Raw genomic sequence first — 20,453 nt, forward strand, 5'->3', positions numbered from 1 at the left:
TCCCAGGTATCTGCTTTGCTGAGACCCAACCAAGCCCAGAGGGGAATACGATACCAAATGATGCCTTCTATAAGCTTTTTCAGTGGTTCTTAGCTCCTCACACATGCATCTGCATGCCTTGCTTTCCAAAAACAACTGCGCATTAGTGGCGCGAAAATGAGGCTCTGCCTATGACTAGAAAAGGCCCCCAGTGAAAAAGGTGTCCAATACAGTGCCTGCCGTTTTTTTAAAACAATCCCCAAGATTATAATAACTATTAATAGTTATAATCTGCCAAATATGCTTAGTAAAGTAATCGTTTTAGCCCAGAAAAATGTCTACCAGTTTTTTAAGCCCTAATGAAGCCCTTTATTCTTATACTAAACTAAGAAAATGGCTTACCGGTTCCCATAGGGAAAATGACAGCTTCCAGCATTACCAAGTCTTGTTAGAAATGTGTCATACCTCAAGCAGCAAAAGTCTGCTCACTGTTTCCCCCAACTGAAGTTAATTCATCTCAACAGTCCTGTGTGGAAACAGCCATCGATTTTAGTAACGGTTGCTAAAATCATTTTCCTCTTACAAACAGAAATCTTCATCTTTTTTCTGTTTCAGAGTAAATAGTACATACCAGCACTATTTTAAAATAACAAACTCTTGATTGAAGAATAAAACTACATTTAAACACCAAAAAAACTCTTAGCCATCTCCGTGGAGATGTTGCCTGTGCAACGGCAAAGAGAATGACTGGGGTAGGCGGAGCCTGGGAGGGACTATATGGCCAGCTTTGCTGGGCTCTTTGCCATTTCCTGTTGGGGAGGAGAATATCCCACAAGTAAGGATGACGCCGTGGACCGGACACACCTATGTTGGAGAAATGTGTCCTAAATCCTTTTCATATAGTAGATATGTAAGATTGAGGAAGAGAGTGACACTCAATGGATACTGTATATAAACTACAATGTATAGAAGGAATCTCTACATAAGCGCCAACTGACACCACTCTGCCCGGAAGATGGTGAATCCCTAGCTGTCACCAGTGATAAATGAATCAGAAAAAAGTGGAAGAACCAGGCGCCAACTAGTGAAGGCTTGGTGAGAGTAAAATAACAGAAGTTTTAATGCTAAATCAATAACATATATAAATACAGTACATATAATAAAATCAAATTCCTAGTCTATGGATCCAAGACTTCTTACAGTCTAAAAATATAAATATATATATATATGACGATGCAATAATCAATATAATTGAACAAATGAGTAAAATTCAACTCTTAAAAAATCCTGGTAGAAGAGATAGAGGAGTAATCTTAAAAGATGTATATGTGTGTATTCTACTGTGCTTTTAGATACAACCTTGCTGCTATCAAAGGTTATACAAAATAGTCCATAAGTTAATGTTCAATATAATGGAGATTGGTGTTGGTTTCTAAAAATAAACAATATTCAAATGTTAGGTGTTCAATGTCACTTCCTTAATTGTGTCCTAATGTGATAATCCAAAAAATACAATCCAAAAGTTAACTTGCAAGCCAAAAAATTGCTGGTGAAATCCAATAAAGATTCAATAAAAATACTAGAGTCAAATGTCAAATTCCAGAAAAATAATAAGTGCCAAAAAATCAAATGTTCCAAAAGAAACGATTAAATCTAAGTACTTTGCAAAGTGAAAAAGTTCTGTCAACCTAGGCGTAATTTTTTTTGCTGTTTCAACACCAGAAATAAAAATAAACCTCCAAAAAAAGTTATGATTCCAATGCAAAATGACTGTGCGTGAAGATTATGCAAAACAATCCAAAGAATGTCCAAAAAATATCCAAAAAATAGTGATGTGACGCAGTGTGCTATTTTTCAACACCAAAAATAATGTGCTATTTCAAACACCACAAAAACAATAAGTTATAAATCATAAGATCCTGGGGTAAAAGATGGGTATTGTTCCAAACTTTTAAACACAGAGGGTCAATTCATACAAAGGGAGAGTAATCCATAGTAGATGGTGAAAGTGTTAAAACAAAAATGGAAAACACATGAGAAAAATAAAAATAAAAATGCTGGTGAAAAATACCTGTGGAGAAAAGAAATGGATACAATGTGTAGCAGGTTTTTCACAAGGTGCTCCAGTAGAATTAGACTTACCAGTACAAGGTCTACGCGTTTCGGCCTCTCATCAGGCCTTTATCAAGACTGGTTTCTTATACTGGTTACTGGCCTTTTATAGTAGCTGTCTGTAAATGACCGGAAGTAAACATCTATGTCACTTCCGGTTTCGGGTCTAGCAATAACAATAAAGATCTTTCTTTTGACAGACTCCCTAAGTGAGTGGAGCCATGAGAGGATGTTTCATAATATGTTTCCTTTCATAGGATGTGATTCTATACATCTGTCTTCTTAAAGGAGAGATTTTCCTAACTTTCGTTTAATCGTGACGTCACTTCCGGTTTGGGCTGGTTATCGAAAGTACAGCTTTATAACAGATATAAACATGTCCGTGTGTACTTTTAATGTAGATTAGTGGACATATGTTAATTTGAGCATGTCATATTATAGATAATCTTCCGGAATTGGTTTTTAGTTATTCCGTTTTTTAAGGCTTTCTATTGGTTGTTTAGTGGGAGTGCCGTCTTTAGAGTTATCCCATTGGTCGTGACGTCATGATCAGCTGTGTTTGTTATAGGAGGTAATTGGAGGTGTGTAATTTGTAGTGTTTTTGTGCTCAGACATATATATTTCAATATTTATTGTTTGAGAACATTCGGATGGGAAAGCTAAATTTACTTTTAAATATCATTCCCTAAGCTATCTTGTGTTTTCTTGTCTGCAATCTATCAGGCCCATTTATCAAGCTCCGTATGGAGCTTGAAGGGCCGTGTTTCTGGCGAGTCTTCAGACTCGCCAGAAACACAACTTATGAAGCAGCGGTCAAAAGACCGCTGCTCCATAACCCTGTCCGCCTGCTCTGAACAGGCGGACAGGAATCGCCAGACATCAACCCGATCGAATACGATCGGGTTGATTGACAGCTCCCTGCTGGCGGCCGATTGGCCGCGAGTCAGCAGGGGGCGGCGTTGCACCAGCAGCTCTTGTGAGCTGCTGGTGCAATGTTAAATGCGGAGAGCGTATTGCTCTCCGCATTTAGCGAGGTCTTGCGGACCTGATCCGCAGTGTCGGATCAGGTCCGCAAGACCTTTGATAAATGGGCCTGTAAGTGTTTAAAGTTATAATCTTTGATTTGAGTAGGACATATGAGTATAATATTTCTTAACTGAGTCTTCCTTATTCTTTATTTTTTAAGGTATGATCAAAAGTGTGATCAAATTTTCTCAGTTTTGAAATAAACACTATGCTGTTTATTATTTTCCTTTGTGTTAAGTAGTACATATGAGTATAATGTTTCTTAACTGAGTCTTCCTTATTTTTTATTTTTTAAGGTGTGATCAAAGGTATGATAAAACTTTCTCAGTTTTGGAATAAACACTATGTTGTTTATTATTTTCCTTTGCGTGTTATATTTTCATCAGACCTACATATGAGAGAGCTAGTAAAACAATGCTTTCGAGCATATTTATATAAAAGGAGGGGGTATTTTGTAATGGTTCTACTCAGGGAATTGCTTGCCTCATTCTTATTAGCCCTTTAAGGAAAAATAATAATAATACTCACAAGCAATATCTAAAAACTTTCCTTGATTTGGGTCAGTCTTTTTTTCTTTTTTTCTTTTTTACTTGTATGGAGGTAGTTTCTTGGTAATTATTAATTTGATATTCCCTTGTATTATAAAGAACGCATTTCTTATGAATCGATCTTTATAGATCTCAAAGGGTGAATTTTATAAAGGAAGGTCTACTTTATGCCTAACTGTCCCCAAAAGTTAGGAGCCTTGTCGATGTTGTAATGGTGGTGACATATATACAGATATACTATAGGATGATATTGGACGGAAGTTTCGTGAATAGATATTCCTTGAATTTCAGAAAGTGAAGTGTGTTATGGCTACACTTATGAGGTGACATATGTTTTAGGTAGACTATTTGGGGGGTTGGCTGGACAATTTTTAAGATTGGTTTAATTAGAGTGCTGATAGTCAAAACGGTTGGCCATTTACTCCAAACTTGGTTCCTCATCATTAGTGGTAGTGTAATTTTATCCGAGGTGGTCTGAAGGATCGGCTTTTTGATCCAACTTGTATTATGGAACAACGAACTTTGGTAAATTTTAGATTTTAAATTTTGCCCTTGTTGTTTTAGGTAATAACGATATCTGATTTAGGACACAAGGAGAGAGAATGGAATCAACATTTCAGGAGTTTCACAAGGAGAGAGAGTGGATTCAACATTTCAGGAGTTTCAGCCATATACTTGTTTTTCAGATGATATTGAATAAATGTGAGAGGTCTTCTTTGTTATTTAACCCCTTTGGGTAGAGGCAATCGAGGTTGAAGATCCACTTCGATTCGGCAATGCGCAGTTTGTTATTATAGTTGCCGCCTCTCCAACATTTCGTCACTTTTTGTATCCCCATAAAGGATAACTCTTTTGTGTTCCCTTGGTGTTTTGTTGAGAAATGGCGGTATAGGGCTGTGTCCATGTTTAATTTCTCAATTGAGAGCAGGTGTTCGCGGATTCTATCCTTTAGGGTCCTTGACGTTTGCCCCACGTATTGGAGCCCGCATGAACATTGTAACATGTAAATGACCCCGCTGTCTTGGCATCTAATTAGGTCATGGACCTTATATTTTTCTTTTGTGTGGAAACAGTCAAATGTTGCAGATTTGATACCATGTTTGCAAGCCTTGCATGATATACAAGGAAAGAAGCCCTTTATCTCATTGCCATAGACGTCCTTGACGCCTAATTTTCTCTTCCTTTGTATGCTAGGGGCTAGTTTATTTTTTAGATTTTTGGTTTTTCTGTACACGAATCTTGGTTTAGGTGGACATTCTTTGGATTGTTTTGCATAATCTTCACGCACAGTCATTTTGCATTGGAATCATAACTTTTTTTGGATGTTTATTTTTATTTCTGGTGTTGAAACAGCAAAAAAAATTACGCCTAGGTTGACAGAACTTTTTCACTTTGCAAAGTACTTAGATTTAATCGTTTCTTTTGGAACATTTGATTTTTTGGCACTTATTATTTTTCTGGAATTTGACATTTGACTCTAGTATTTTTATTGAATCTTTATTGGATTTCACCAGCAATTTTTTGGCTTGCAAGTTAACTTTTGGATTGTATTTTTTGGATTATCACATTAGGACACAATTAAGGAAGTGACATTGAACACCTAACATTTGAATATTGTTTATTTTTAGAAACCAACACCAATCTCCATTATATTGAACATTAACTTATGGACTATTTTGTATAACCTTTGATAGCAGCAAGGTTGTATCTAAAAGCACAGTAGAATACACACATATACATCTTTTAAGATTACTCCTCTATCTCTTCTACCAGGATTTTTTAAGAGTTGAATTTTACTCATTTGTTCAATTATATTGATTATTGCATCGTCATATATATATATATATTTATATTTTTAGACTGTAAGAAGTCTTGGATCCATAGACTAGGAATTTGATTTTATTATATGTACTGTATTTATATATGTTATTGATTTAGCATTAAAACTTCTGTTATTTTACTCTCACCAAGCCTTCACTAGTTGGCGCCTGGTTCTTCCACTTTTTTCTGTATATAAACTACAGCTGTTTCCATTGAATCCCAATTTCAATATGGTTTAGTAGCTTTTAATTGATTTGTTTCACTTTTGTTTATGGTTATCAATTTTCCTATTATTAGGTATTCTGCTAGACACATGGCATACACTTTTCATATACAATTTTTATATTTTTGTTTTATAATACACATATTATTTGGTTTATATTATCTTTTTTTATGTTCACTTGCACTAGATCATTACATGACCTATAGGTAATCAAAGAGTATTTTTATCGTATTAGAATACACTTTGCCATTATTTTTAGGTAGATTTTCCTTAATTGGTATTTGTATTCTTTTTTTACAAGTGGAGAGCTAATTTATTGTCTAGATAATTATGTCAAGAAAAAACTTATGCCTAGGGGACTGCGTATCCAAATAGCACCCTCTTTTCATATTAGCGATGAGACATTTATTCAGAAATGGCAGGATATTCTAACTCAGTGCTCTTTAGATCTAATGCAATTGACTTTGGAGTATGAAAGAAAAAAATATGAACAACTAACTAAATGAGTGGAAGATGCAAAAGTACAAACAAATAAATTTATGACACAAAAAGATTTTAATACTCTAGATCAAAAATTAAAAATTCATATACAGTAGATAAATTAAAAGAAGAACTGAGTGAGAGTAAAAACAGAAAGCTTCAGAGAGATTGGTCAGACCACCAGAAAGGGAATATCTACAAATCAAATTACAAACATAGAAATCCCAGACAGACACAGAATAGAAGAGGTAAGCCACAGTCAGATAATTCCTCCACTGAATCTGAACCTTCAGATGATGAACATGCACAAATAACAACAGGGAATTTAATTACACCGACTACTGAACCTTCAATAACAAGGATTTTTTTAGAGAAGGATTTGTTCCCTCCAAAAAGAACTATAAGAACAAGACAACAAAACAAATCAAAGCCCCCAAACAAACAGATATAACACAGGGTGACCTACAGATAATAAACTTGCTGGCATTGAATTGAGAAGAGAACACTACACACTTATATCCAAAGGACTCTCATTTATACCTACTCCTAGATTTGACACTTTTAATTGGGTTAAAGGCACACACTTGTTTGCTAGGAAATTGGCATTGCATACATTTTAAAAAATATCCAATAAAAACTGTCTTACTGACATGGGAATTGAGGAGGATGACCATGAAATGGTCAATCTAATGCTAACTTTATTAGATGAAAATTACACTGCCCAATAAACAATAAACAGAATGAATCTTTGTAGCATGCAATATATCATGATGTAGACACCAGTGTCAATGCTCTTCAGAAACTAATCACACCCTCAAGATACCTGCTGCAGCTTCCTCATAGGCATTAGAAATTATGTTGGTAGGCAATATGGATATAGTACATTGAGTATAATCACGTTAATGTAAATGATGGTTATATATATAGGATGATAACTTTACTCATACATGTATATTAGTCAAAGTAATTAATAATACACCTAAGATATTGAGCACAGTGACACGAATAGTACAATGTGGATATAGCACATTGTGAATTTCTAACAAAGCACGAAATGGGGATTTTTTTGAAAAATATGACCACATTATGCATTTCAAACAAAGTATAAAATGGTGTTTTTGAAAAATATGACCATTAGTGATGTCGCAAACCTAAAAATTTCGGTTCGCGAACGGCGGACTCGAACTTCCGCAACTGTTCGCGAACCCAGTAGGCAGGCGAACTTTAATACCAACAGGGACTCTTTCTGGCCACAATAGTGATGGAAAAGTTGTTTCAAGGGGACTAACACCTGGACTGTGGCATGCCGGAGGGGGATCCATGGCAAAACTCCCATGGAAAATTACATAGTTGATGCAGAGTCTGGTTTTAAGCCATAAAGGGCATAAATCACCTAACATTCCTAAATAGTTTGGAATAACGTGCTTTAAAACATCAGGTATGATGTTGTATCAATCATGTAGTGTAAGGGTTACGCCCGCTTCACAGTGACAGACCAAACTCCCCGTTTAAAGGGACAGTCTACACCAGAATTTTTATTGTTTTAAAAGATAGATAATCCCTTTATTACCCATTTCCCAGTTTTGCATAACTAACACATTTATAATAATATACTTTTAACCTCTGTGATTATCTTGTATCTAAGCCTCTGCAAACTGCCCCTTTTTTCAGTTCTTTTGACAGACTTGCAGTCTAGCCAATCAGTGCCTGCTCCCAGATAACTTCTCGTGCACGAGCACAGTGTTATCTATATGAAATACGTGAACTAACACCCTCTAGTGGTGAAAAACTGTTAAAATGCAATCTGAAAGAGGTGGGCTTCAAGGTCTAAGAAATTAGCATATGAACCTCCTAGGTTAAGCTTTCAACTAAGAATACCAAGAGAGCAAAGCAAAATTGGTGATAAAAGTAAATTGGAAAATTGTTTAAAATTACATGCTCTATCTGAATCCTGAAAGTTTATTTGGGCCTAGACTGTCCCTTTAACGCACCGCAAACAACCGCAAACAGTCCATTTGCACAACCGCAAACTCCCCATTTGCACAAGGTTGGATACCAAGCTAGCCATGTCCCGTTCCTTGTCCTCACTGATGTCATTGAAGGTCTCTTCCTCCACCCAGCGACGTACAACACCAAGGGTCCCCGAAAGGTGACAACAAGCCCCCTGGGACGCCTGCTGTGTTTGGTCTTCCACCTCCTCAAAGCCACCTTCCTCCTCTGATTGGTGGCACTAGTTGGCAAGTGGGCCTGGCACACACGCTGGCAGGCAGTCAACTGCAATTAGTTTACACTAGCAGACTGATGTTTCACAGTCAAAAAAGATTTTTTTGTAAATATTTACACTACTGTTACAACAAATATGAGTGGTGGCACTAACTTGGCAAGTGGGCCTGGCACACATGCTGGCAGGCAGGCAGACAACTGCAATTAGATTACACTAGCAGACTGATGTTTCACAGTCAAAAAAGTTTTTTTTTTAAATATTTACACTACTGTTACAACAAATATGAGTGGTGGAACTAACTTGGCAAGTGGGCCTGGCACACACGCTGGCAGGCAACTGCAATTAGATTACACTAGCAGACTGATGTTTCACAGTCAAAAAAGTTTTTTTTTTAAATATTTACACTACTGTTACAACAAATATGAGTGGTGGCACTAACTTGGCAAGTGGGCCTGACACACACACTGGCAGGTAGGCAACTGCAATTAGATTACACTAGCAGACTGATGTTTCACAGTCAAAAAAGTTTTTTTTTTAAATATTTACACTACTGTTACAACAAATATGAGTGGTGGCACTAACTTGGCAAGTGGGCCTGGCACACACGCTGGCAGGCAGGCAACTGCAATTAGATTACACTAGCAGACTGATGTTTCACAGTCAAAAAAGTTTTTTTTTTAAATATTTACACTACTGTTACAACAAATATGAGTGGTGGCACTAACTTGGCAAGTGGGCCTGGCACACACGCTGGCAGGCAGGCAACTGCAATTAGATTACACTAGCAGACTGATGTTTCACAGTCAAAAAAGTTTTTTTTTAAATATTTATACTACTGTTACAACAAATATGAGTGGTGGCACTAACTTGGCAAGTGGGCCTGGCACACACGCTGGCAGGCAGGCAACTGCAATTTGATTACACTTGCAGACTTATGTTTCGCAGTCAAAAAAGTTTTTTTTTTAATATTTACACTACTGTTACAACAAATATGAGTGGTGGCACTAACTTGGCAAGTGGGCCTGGCACACACGCTGGCAGGCAGGCAACTGCAATTAGATTACACTAGCAGACTGATGTTTCACAGTCAAAAAAAAAAAAAAGATGTTCTAGCCCTAAAAAGGGCTTTTTGGGGTGCTATCCTTACAGCAGAGATCAGATTATTCCTTCAGGACTGTATTGGACACTGAATACACTAGCCTAGCTATGAATTTCCCTATAAAATCAGCAGCAGCTACACTATCCCTCCTCTCACTAAGAATGCAGGATCAGAATTAATCTAAAATGGCTGCTGTCCAGGAGGTGGGAGGGTCTGGGAGGGAGTGTCTGCTGCTGATTGGCTGAAATGTGTCTGCAGACTGTGAGATACAGGGTCAAAGTTTACTCAATGATGACGAATAGGAGGCGGATCGAACATCGCATATGTTCGCCCGCTGCGGCGAACAAGCTATGTTCGCCGGGAACTATTCACCGGCAAACTATTCGCGACATCACTAATGACCATATCCTTACCTCCAACATTAGGCCAATAAAACTTACAATTAGAACGTAAGATGGCATTTTAGACTAGTGACCAATTAGATTAGAGGGACATGGATGTTTGTCATCAAATTATATTCGGACTAAGTCTAAATATATTATTGGATTAAATGGCTACTCAAAGGATTTCTTAAAAATAGGTGGTTCATTGCAGATGGAAGATTTTCCGTGTTTATCATTAAAATCGCCAAGTGTAGTTCTAAACACTTCCGTGCATACAGGAATCGGTTACCTAGACAATAAAGGGAGTAGCGTAAGGCTGGGTCGGCCCTATGCCCTGACGAAGTCACGCACAGTGCCGAAACGCATCGGTGGGCGGAGCCTGAGGGACAGTTCTGTGTGAATGTAGCGGTCTTAAGTCTACCGCTCTCAGAGAAAAATCTTTCTTGCTACATAGTCTTTGGCTACAGTATTAATGAGTGATATTGATACTAAATGGCTGATAAGCCAGTGATGTTTTGACCGATTATTTACATCACAATTAGTGAATGCTTGGCGGTTAAAACTGCATGATATGCTGTATGCAAGATTTAAGAGGCTTAGGGAAACTAGTTAGAAATCGGCTGACTGTGTTCAATCACAGCAGTAAGCAGGCATGCAGGACGCCTATGAGCGCACAGACTGTGTGTCTTCAGTATGGATGTTTTATACTTTTCCCTTTCTCTCACAAAGATTCACTATATCATCCACACCAATATACTAAATGAAGAAGTGGTAGTGACCATCCCACTTTCTTTTTATTCCAATTTCAGTATTTGGTATGTCTGTATAGATGTTCAATAAAGTGTTTGTTTTTAACCTTATTGCAATTACGGTTTCGTTGGAACGGTGTAAAAGCCGGAACGGAACGGAACAGGCCGGAACAGGCCTTTTATGAAGGAAATTGATTTAAAATATAATGGGATGTATTAGAGACTCTTGAGAACAATTTTAGGAACAAGAATATTTGTGATATAATAATTAATTAACCCTTTAACTACCAAAATAGTGTCCGGAACCAAACATAACAGCCCGGAACAGCACCTTCCCAGAAAACCAGATACACCAAATTCACAAGTCACATGTGACTAAATGTAATAAGTGTAATCAGCCACAAACCATCCACAGAAACCACGATCCAATACCCGTTCCGGCCTGTAAAACGCTTTTTCATGAAAAGTGACGGAACGGCACCTTACAAGCAAACCAGATAGACCAAATTCACCAGTTACACATAACTAAATGTTATAAGTGTAATCAGCCACAAACCATCCACAGAAACCACATTATGATATCTGTTCCGGCCTTTAATACACTTTTTTTATAAAAAATGACGGAACGGCACCTTTCCAGCAAAATATACAGAACAAATTCACCAGCCACACATAACTAGATGTGATAAGTGTAATCAACCACAAACCATCCACAGAAACCACATTCCAATACCCGTTCCGGCCTGTAAAACACTTTTTCATGAAAAGTGACGGAACAGCACCTTACCAGCAAACCAGATACACCAAATTCACCAGTCACACATGAGTAAATGTTATAAGTGTAATCAGCCACAAACCATCCACAGAAACCACGTTCCAATACCCGTTCCGGCCTGTAAAACGCTTTTTCATGAAAAGTGACGGAACGGCACCTTACCAGCAAACCAGATAGACCAAATTCACCAGTTACACATAACTAAATGTTATAAGTGTAATCAGCCACAAACCATCCACAGAAACCACATTATGATATATGTTCCGGCCTTTAATACACTTTTTTTATAAAAAATGACGGAACGGCACCTTCCTAGCAACATATACAGACCAAATTCACCAGCTACACATAACTAAATGTGATAAGTGTAATCAACTACAAACCATCCACAGAAACCACGTTCCAATATCTGTTCCGGCCTGTAAAATGCTTTTTCATGAAAAGTGACGGAACAGCAACTCACCAGCAAACCAGATACACCAAATTCACCAGTCACACATGACTAAATTTTATAAGTGTAATCAGCCACAAACCATCCACAGAAACCACATTATGATATCTGTTCCGGCCTTTAATACACTTTTTTTATAAAATGTGACGGAACGGCACCTTCCTAGCAACATATACAGACCAAATTCACCAGCTAAACATAACTAGATGTGATAAGTGTAATCAACCACAAACCATCCACAGAAAACACGTTCCAATATCCGTTCCGGCCTGTAAAATGCGTTTTCATGAAAAGTGACGGAACAGCACCTCACCAGCAAACCAGATACACCAAATTCACCAGTCACACATGACTAAATGTTATGAGTGTAATCAGCCACAAACCATCCACAGAAACCACATTATGATATCTGTTCCGGCCTTTAATACACTTCATTATAAAAAGTGATGGAACGGAACAAACCCAGCAAAATATACAGACCAGATTCACCAGCCACACATAACTAGATGTGGTAAATGTAATCAACCACAAACCATCCACAGAAACCACGTTCCAATACCTGTTCCAGCCTGTAAAACGCTTTTTCATGAAAAGTGATGGAACGGCACCTTACAAGCAAACCAGATACACCAAATTCACCAGTTACACATAACTAAATGTTATAAGTGTAATCAGCCACAAACCATCCACAGAAACAACATTATGATATCTGTTCCGGCCTTTAATACACTTTTTTTTATAAAAAGTGACGGAACGGCACCTTCCCAGCAAAATATACAGACCAAATTCACCAGCCACACATAACTAGATGTTGGAACGTGGTTTCTGTGGATGGTTTGTGGTTGATTACACCTATCACATCTAGTTATGTGTGGCTGGTGAATTTGGTCTGTATATTTTGCTGGGAAGGTGCCGTTCCGTCACTTTTTATAAAAAAGTGTATTAAAGGCCGGAACAGAGATCAAAATGTGGTTTCTGTGGATGGTTTGTGGCTGATTACACTTATAACATTTAGTTATGTGTGACTGGTGAATTTGGTGTGTCTGGTTTGCTAGTAAGGTGCTGTTCCGTCAGTTTTCATGAAAAAGCGTTTTACGTGCTGGAACGGGTATTGGAACGTGGTTTCTGTGGATTGTTTGTGGTTGATTACACTTATGACATCTAGTTATGTGTGGCTGCTGAATTTGGTCTGTATATTTTGCTGGGAATGTGCCGTTCCGTCACTTTTTATAAAAAAGTGTATTAAAGGCCGGAACAGATATCATAATGTGGTTTCTGTGGATGGTTTGTGGCTGATTACACTTATAACATTTAGTCATGTGTGACTGGTGATTTTGGTGTATCTGGTTCGCTGGTAAGGTGCCGTTCCGTCACTTTTCATGAAAAAGCTTTTTACAAGCCGGAACGGGTATTGGAACGTGGTTTCTGTGTATGGTTTGTGGTTGATTACACTTATCACATCTAGTTATGTGTGGCTGGTGAATTTGGTCTGTATATTTTGCTGGGAAGGTGCCGTTCCGTCACTTTTTATAAAAAAGTGTATTAAAGGCCGGAACAGATATCATAATGTGGTTTCTGTGGATGGTTTGTGGCTGATTACACTTATAACATTTAGTCATGTGTGACTGGTGAATTTGGTGTATCTGGTTTGCTGGTAAGGTGCCGTTCCGTCACTTTTTCATGAAAAGTGATGGAACGGCACCTTACAAGCAAACCAGATACACCAAATTCACCAGTCACACATGACTAAATGTTATAAGTGTAATCAGCCACAAACCATCCACAGAAACAACATTATGATATCTGTTCCGGCCTTTAATACACTTTTTTTTATAAAAAGTGACGGAACGGCACCTTCCCAGCAAAATATACAGACCAAATTCACCAGCCACACATAACTAGATGTTGGAACGTGGTTTCTGTGGATGGTTTGTGGTTGATTACACCTATCACATCTAGTTATGTGTGGCTGGTGAATTTGGTCTGTATATTTTGCTGGGAAGGTGCCGTTCCGTCACTTTTTATAAAAAAGTGTATTAAAGGCCGGAACAGAGATCAAAATGTGGTTTCTGTGGATGGTTTGTGGCTGATTACACTTATAACATTTAGTTATGTGTGACTGGTGAATTTGGTGTATCTGGTTTGCTAGTAAGGTGCTGTTCCGTCAGTTTTCATGAAAAAGCGTTTTACGTGCTGGAACGGGTATTGGAACGTGGTTTCTGTGGATTGTTTGTGGTTGATTACACTTATGACATCTAGTTATGTGTGGCTGCTGAATTTGGTCTGTATATTTTGCTGGGAATGTGCCGTTCCGTCACTTTTTATAAAAAAGTGTATTAAAGGCCGGAACAGATATCATAATGTGGTTTCTGTGGATGGTTTGTGGCTGATTACACTTATAACATTTAGTCATGTGTGACTGGTGATTTTGGTGTATCTGGTTCGCTGGTAAGGTGCCGTTCCGTCACTTTTCATGAAAAAGCTTTTTACAAGCCGGAACGGGTAGTTTGTGGTTGATTACACTTATCACATCTAGTTATGTGTGGCTGGTGAATTTGGTCTGTATATTTTGCTGGGAAGGTGCCGTTCCGTCACTTTTTATAAAAAAGTGTATTAAAAGCCGGAACAGATATTATAATGTGGTTTCTGTGGATGGTTTGTGGCTGATTACACTTATAACATTTAGTCATGTGTGACTGGTGAATTTGGTGTATCTGGTTTGCTGGTAAGGTGCTGTTCCGTCACTTTTCATGAAAAATCTTTTTACAAGCCGGAACGGGTATTGGAACGTGGTTTCTGTGTATGGTTTGTGGTTGATTACACTTATCACATCTAGTTATGTGTGGCTGGTGAATTTGGTCTGTATATTTTGCTGGGAAGGTGCCGTTCCGTCACTTTTTATAAAAAAGTGTATTAAAAGCCGGAACAGATATTATAATGTGGTTTCTGTGGATGGTTTGTGGCTGATTACACTTATAACATTTAGTCATGTGTGACTGGTGAATTTGGTGTATCTGGTTTGCTGGTAAGGTGCCGTTCCGTCACTTTTCATGAAAAATCTTTTTACAAGCCAGAACGGGTATTGGAACGTGGTTTCTGTGTATGGTTTGTGGTTGATTACACTTATCACATCTAGTTATGTGTGGCTGGTGAATTTGGACTGTATATTTTGCTGGGAAGGTGCTGTTCCGTCACTTTTTATAAAAAAGTGTATTAATGGCCGGAACAGATATTATAATGTGGTTTCTGTGGATGGTTTGTGGCTGATTACACTTATAACATTTAGTCATGTGTTTATGGTGAATTTGGTGTATCTTGTTTGCTGGTAAGGTGCCGTTCTGTCACTTTTCATGAAAAAGCATTTTACAGGCCGGAACGGGTATTGGAACGTGGTTTCTGTGGATGGTTTGTGGTTGATTACACTTATCACATCTAGTTATGTGTGGCTGGTGAATTTGGTCTGTATATTTTGCTGGGAAGGTGCCGTTCCGTCACTTTTTATAAAAAAGTGTATTAAAGGCCGGAACAAATAATATGTGGTTTCTGTGGATGGTTTGTGGCTGATTACACATATTACATTTAGTCACATGTGACTTGTGAATTTGGTGTATCTGGTTTTCTGGGAAGGTGCTGTTCCGGGCTGTTATGTTTGGTTCCGGACACTATTTTGGTAGTTAAAGGGTTAATTATTATATCACAAATATTCTTGTTCCTAAAATTGTTCTCAAGAGTCTCTAACACATCCCATTATATTTTAAATCAATTTCCTACATAAAAGGCCTGTTCCGTTCCGGCTTTTACACCGTTCCATATTTATAAATAGAAAACCCATTTTACATTTCAAAATGATGTGATAGAATTTACAGCACTTTTAAATAAAAAGTTAAATACAAAAAAAATCTATTTTGTTTTTGTTTTACAAGATTTCTATAAAGGGACAGAACCCATATGTTGAAATACGACAAATGTAAAATATATATAGCTGATTTTTTTCCCCCATTATACAGAGTGACGATACTAGTATGGTAATCTCAATAGTGTGTCACACTCGCATGGCGCAACAGCTGTATATAATCATCATTGATATCAGCATCCGGTTAGCTTTCGCTAAATGAGTTTGTCCCATCCGAGCTCCTGTACACCAGACAATGATTGACAGTCAGCATACACGGACCTCCCATCGGCCCATTCTCACCTCACTGATGTTGTCTTCCTAAAAGCAGCGCTTGTCGTGTTCCCGCCCACCGCTGACGCACTTATGTTATCCTCTCTTTGCTGTTGGCAGTCATGCTCTTTGCCCCGCCTATCTTTTTTACAAATCCCCGCCTATCTTATTACAAAGCCCCGCCTCTAGTGCTGATCGCGGCCGCAAAAGCGTATTATTGTATTGATGGCTCAACCCTCTTATTGGTTAGCCACGCCCCCATTTTCCCCGTTCCTTTGGTTGAGTGTCAGTGTATGTAGTTCTCATTGACAGCTACTGCAGCACATTCTCACACCTGTTAGAGATGCGGAAGGTGGTGGTTGTTACCGGGGCCAACAGGTGAGGGATAGGAAGCTATGGAGAATGCTAGAGGGAAGAATGAGCAGCTGCTGCATGTTTGTGAATAGAAGCAGTGCTGAAGTGAGTGTAATTTATTTGATGTAGTAGTGTTGTGTGAGTGAATAAGGTATGTGATCTGCGTGAGTGGAAGGCAGAGTAAGAGTTGCTTGTGTTAGTGGATGGTACAGTGAGAATAGTGAGTAATGAATTATGTATCTGCTTTAGTGTGAGTGGAAGGCAGAGAAAGAGTTGCTTGTGTTAGTGGATGGTACAGTGAGATTAGTAAGTAAGGGTTTATGTATCTACTTTAGTGTGACTGGAAGGCAGAGGTAGAGTTGTATGTGTCAGTGGAGGGTACAGTGAGATTAGTAAGTAAGGGTTTATGTATCTGTTTTGGTGTGAGTGGAAGGCAGAGGTAGAGTTGTATCTGTTAGTGGATGGTACAGTGAGATTAGTGAGTAATGATTTATGTATCTGCTTTAGTGTGAGTGGAAGGCAGATGGAGAGTTGTCTGTCTTAGTGGATGGTTCAGTGAGATTAGTGAGTAATGATTTATGTATCTGCATTAGTGTGAGTGGAAGGCAGAATTAGAGTTGTATGTGTCAGTGGATGATACAGTGAGATTAGCGAGTAATGATTTATGTATCTGCTTTAATGTTTTAGTGGAAGGCAGAATATTTCTGTAGTTGTCAGTGGATGGTGTAGTGTGGGATCTGCATGAATTTGAGTGGAAGGAAGAGGGAAAATTGGTGTAGGTGTGTCAGTAGTTTAAATGGAAGGCATTATGTTGTGGATGGTGTAGTGTGGGATCTGCATGAATGTGAGTGTAAGAGGGAAAGTTGGTGAAGGCATTATGTTGTGGATGGTGTAGTGTGGGATCTGCATGAATGTGAGTGTAAGAGGGAAAGTTGGTGAAGGCATTATGTTGTTGAAGATGGTGTAGTGAAGAATCTGCATGAATGTGAATAGAATAGGGAAAGTTGATGTAGCAGTTTCAGTAGTGTGTCTGTCCGTAGAATAGAGAGTTTGTGAGTGGACAGGTTCGGGATCTGAGTGTAAGAGGAACAGATTTAGGCGTAGTCTGAATGCAATTGGTAAACTTCCTTCATAATTGAGTGGTCGATTTTGTGACTGGAATGCAGAAAGAGAGGATTGCTGTAAATGCCATTGATTGGTGAAAGGCAGAGGGAGAGTTGTATGTGTCAATTGAGGGTACAGTGAGATTAGTGAGTAATGATTTATGTATCTGATTTAGTGTGAGTGGAAGGCAGAGGAAAAGTAGGTGTCAGTGTGAGATCTGCATGAATTTGAGTGGAAGGAAGAGGGAGTGTTGGTGTAGTTGTGTTAGTGGAAGGTAGAATATTGTTGTAGGTGTCAGTGGATAGTGTAGTGTAGGATCTACATGAATGTGGGTGGAAGGAAGAGGAAAAATGGTGCAGGTGTGTCAGTAGTTTGAGTGGAAGTCATTATGCTGTTGTGGATGGTGTAGTGTGGGATCTGCATAATTGTTAGTGGAAGAGAGAAAATTGGTGTAGGTGTGTCAGTAGTGTGCCTATCGGTAGAATAGAGAGTTTGTGAGTGGAAGAGGAACAGATTTAGGTATAGTCTGAATGCAATTGGTAAACACAGGGAAAAATGGTGTAGGTGTGTCAGTAGTTTGAGTGGAAGTCATTATGCTGTTGTGGATGGTGTAGTGTGGGATCTGCATAATTGTTAGTGGAAGAGAGAAAATTGGTGTAGGTGTGTCAGTAGTGTGCCTATCGGTAGAATACAGAGTTTGTGAGTGGAAGAGGAACAGATTTAGGTATAGTCTGAATGCAATTGGTAAACAGAGGGAAAATTGGTGTAGGTGTGTCAGTAGTTTGAGTGGAAGTCATTATGCTGTTGTGGATGGTGTAGTGTGGGATCTGCATAATTGTTAGTGGAAGAGAGAAAATTGGTGTAGGTGTGTCAGTAGTGTGCCTATCGGTAGAATACAGAGTTTGTGAGTGGAAGAGGAACAGATTTAGGTGTAGTCTGAATGCAATTGGTAAACTTCCTTCATAATGGAGTGGTTGATTTTGTCACTGGAATGCAGAAAGAGAGGATTGCTGTTAATGCCATTGACTGGTGTAGTGAGCATTACGAGTGGGAGATCTGCAATCTTTATGAGTGCAGGTGTCTGTGAATGGTATAGTGAGTTATTAGTGGGGGGTGGGCTATGAGATCTGACTGATGTAAGCAGAACACAGATAAACGTGTAGTTTGAATGCAATGGGTAAAATTGATTTACAATGTGAGTGAATGACAGAGAGAGAGTTGCTGTGTATGTCAGTGGATGATGGCTGCTTTTGAGTGGGGTAAATATAGGAAATCTATGAGTGTGGGTAGCAGACAGAGAGAATTGATTTAGGTGTCAGTGTAGAGCACTTGTTTTCAAACCTGTCCTTAGGCCACATTTTGAGGATATCTGAACTGGAGCAGAGGTAAAATAATCAGCTGATTAGTAGACATGGTTATTTTATCTGCTTTCGTCCAAGGTAATCCTGAAAATCTGGCCATTTGGGGAAGCCTAGTTTGAAAACCAGTGTGCGTTAGAGATCTGCATGTTTGTAAGCAGAATAGATGTAGGTGCAGTTTTATTGAAATAGGTAAATCTTCTTTACAATTGAGGGGAAGATGTATACCTGGAACAGGAGTGCTAGTGGAATAGATAAAAGGCTAATAACTTTTTTTTTTGCATCATGTTAAAGGGACATGAAACCCCAAATCTTTCTTACATGATTAAGATAGATAATACAATTTTAAGAAAGTTTTGACTTTACTTCTATTATCAAATTTGCTTTGTTCCCATGTTATTCTTTGTTGAAGAGATATCTAGACAGGTAGCGTGCACGCCTGCAGCACTACATTACAGGAAATAGTGCTCTTGCTTATGTATATAATATAATGCTGCAGACACTTGCACACTCCTGAACTAACCTTACTTCTTTTTAACAATAGATTTGATAATAGAGCATAACATTTTAAACAACTTTCCAATTTATTTCTCAATCATGAAAGAAAATTTTGGGGTTTTATGTCCCTTTAATTATAAAAAGTTATATTCTTACCCCTTTGCTGAAATTGTTTTACTAGACCTGGAGTAGAGGACATTTCCATTCATGTGCATTAATTTGGAGGAGGTCTGAGTGCTGTTGAAGGGGGAATGAGAGATGGAAGCATTTTCTGTAAGCTCTCTAGGGAGCAGGGCCCTTAAAGCCTGTCCCAGCCTGCCTTTCCTTTCTTGTCTTTATTCTATTATTTATTCTAATTCAAGCCTCAAAAAGTAAGGTTAGAGACCCCCCTGTAGGGAACAAAATACCCTACTGAGTAAAGACAGGGACTTCAGCACTTAATAGAAAATCAACTTCAAAATGTATTAGTAAAATTAAAGGGACATAATACTCATATGCTAAATCTCTTGAAACTGATGCAGTATAACTGTAAAAAGCTGACCGGAAAATATCACCTGAGCATCTCTATGTAAAAAAGGAAGATATTTTACCTCACAATTTCTTCAGCTCAGCGGAGTAAGTTCTGTGTAAAAAGTTATACTCAGCTGCTGCTCAGCTGCAGGTAAAAAAAAAAAAAAATGAAGAAATGAACAGCAGCCAATCAGCATCAACAGTGCTGAGGTCATGAACTCTTTTACTGTGATCTCATGAGATTTCACTTAACTATCATAAAATTTCATTGTAAACTTCCTTAAACTGAATAGGGAAATAACATGAGTGTGCACAAAAGCTCGCTCCTTCCGCTGTCCTGGGACAGACATACTGATTTGCTGCTTAGAAGTCCTTTACAATGGGATGTGGCTACTGAGAAACTTTTGAGGTTAAATATCTTTCTTTTTTACATAGAGATGTTCAGGTGATATTTTCTAGTCGGCTTTTTACAGCTATACTGCATCACTTTCAAGTGTTTAAACATTTGGGTATTATGGCCCTTTAATTATCAAATATATTTAGGTAAGGTTACAAAGTGAAAGTTAGCACAAATAAAATGCAGGTATGGATACC

The 20,453-nt window shown here is 38.3% G+C and overlaps 1 protein-coding gene across 2 annotated transcripts in view; it reads left to right on the forward strand.

Annotated features, from left to right (window-relative positions):
* The first annotated feature begins 16,325 nt into the window (after window positions 1-16,325).
* HSD17B7 (hydroxysteroid 17-beta dehydrogenase 7) overlaps window positions 16,326-20,453 on the forward strand; it is a 69,924-nt gene continuing 65,796 nt past the window's right edge. For both annotated transcript variants that reach the window (XM_053694079.1, XM_053694080.1), the window contains exon 1: window positions 16,326-16,413. In XM_053694079.1, the coding sequence (XP_053550054.1) occupies window positions 16,379-16,413 (35 nt within the window). In that variant the 5' untranslated portion in view covers window positions 16,326-16,378. The remainder of the gene's footprint in view (window positions 16,414-20,453) is intronic.

This window comes from Bombina bombina, chromosome 10 (genome assembly GCF_027579735.1).
Source record: "Bombina bombina isolate aBomBom1 chromosome 10, aBomBom1.pri, whole genome shotgun sequence".
NCBI lineage: Eukaryota > Metazoa > Chordata > Amphibia > Anura > Bombinatoridae > Bombina > Bombina bombina.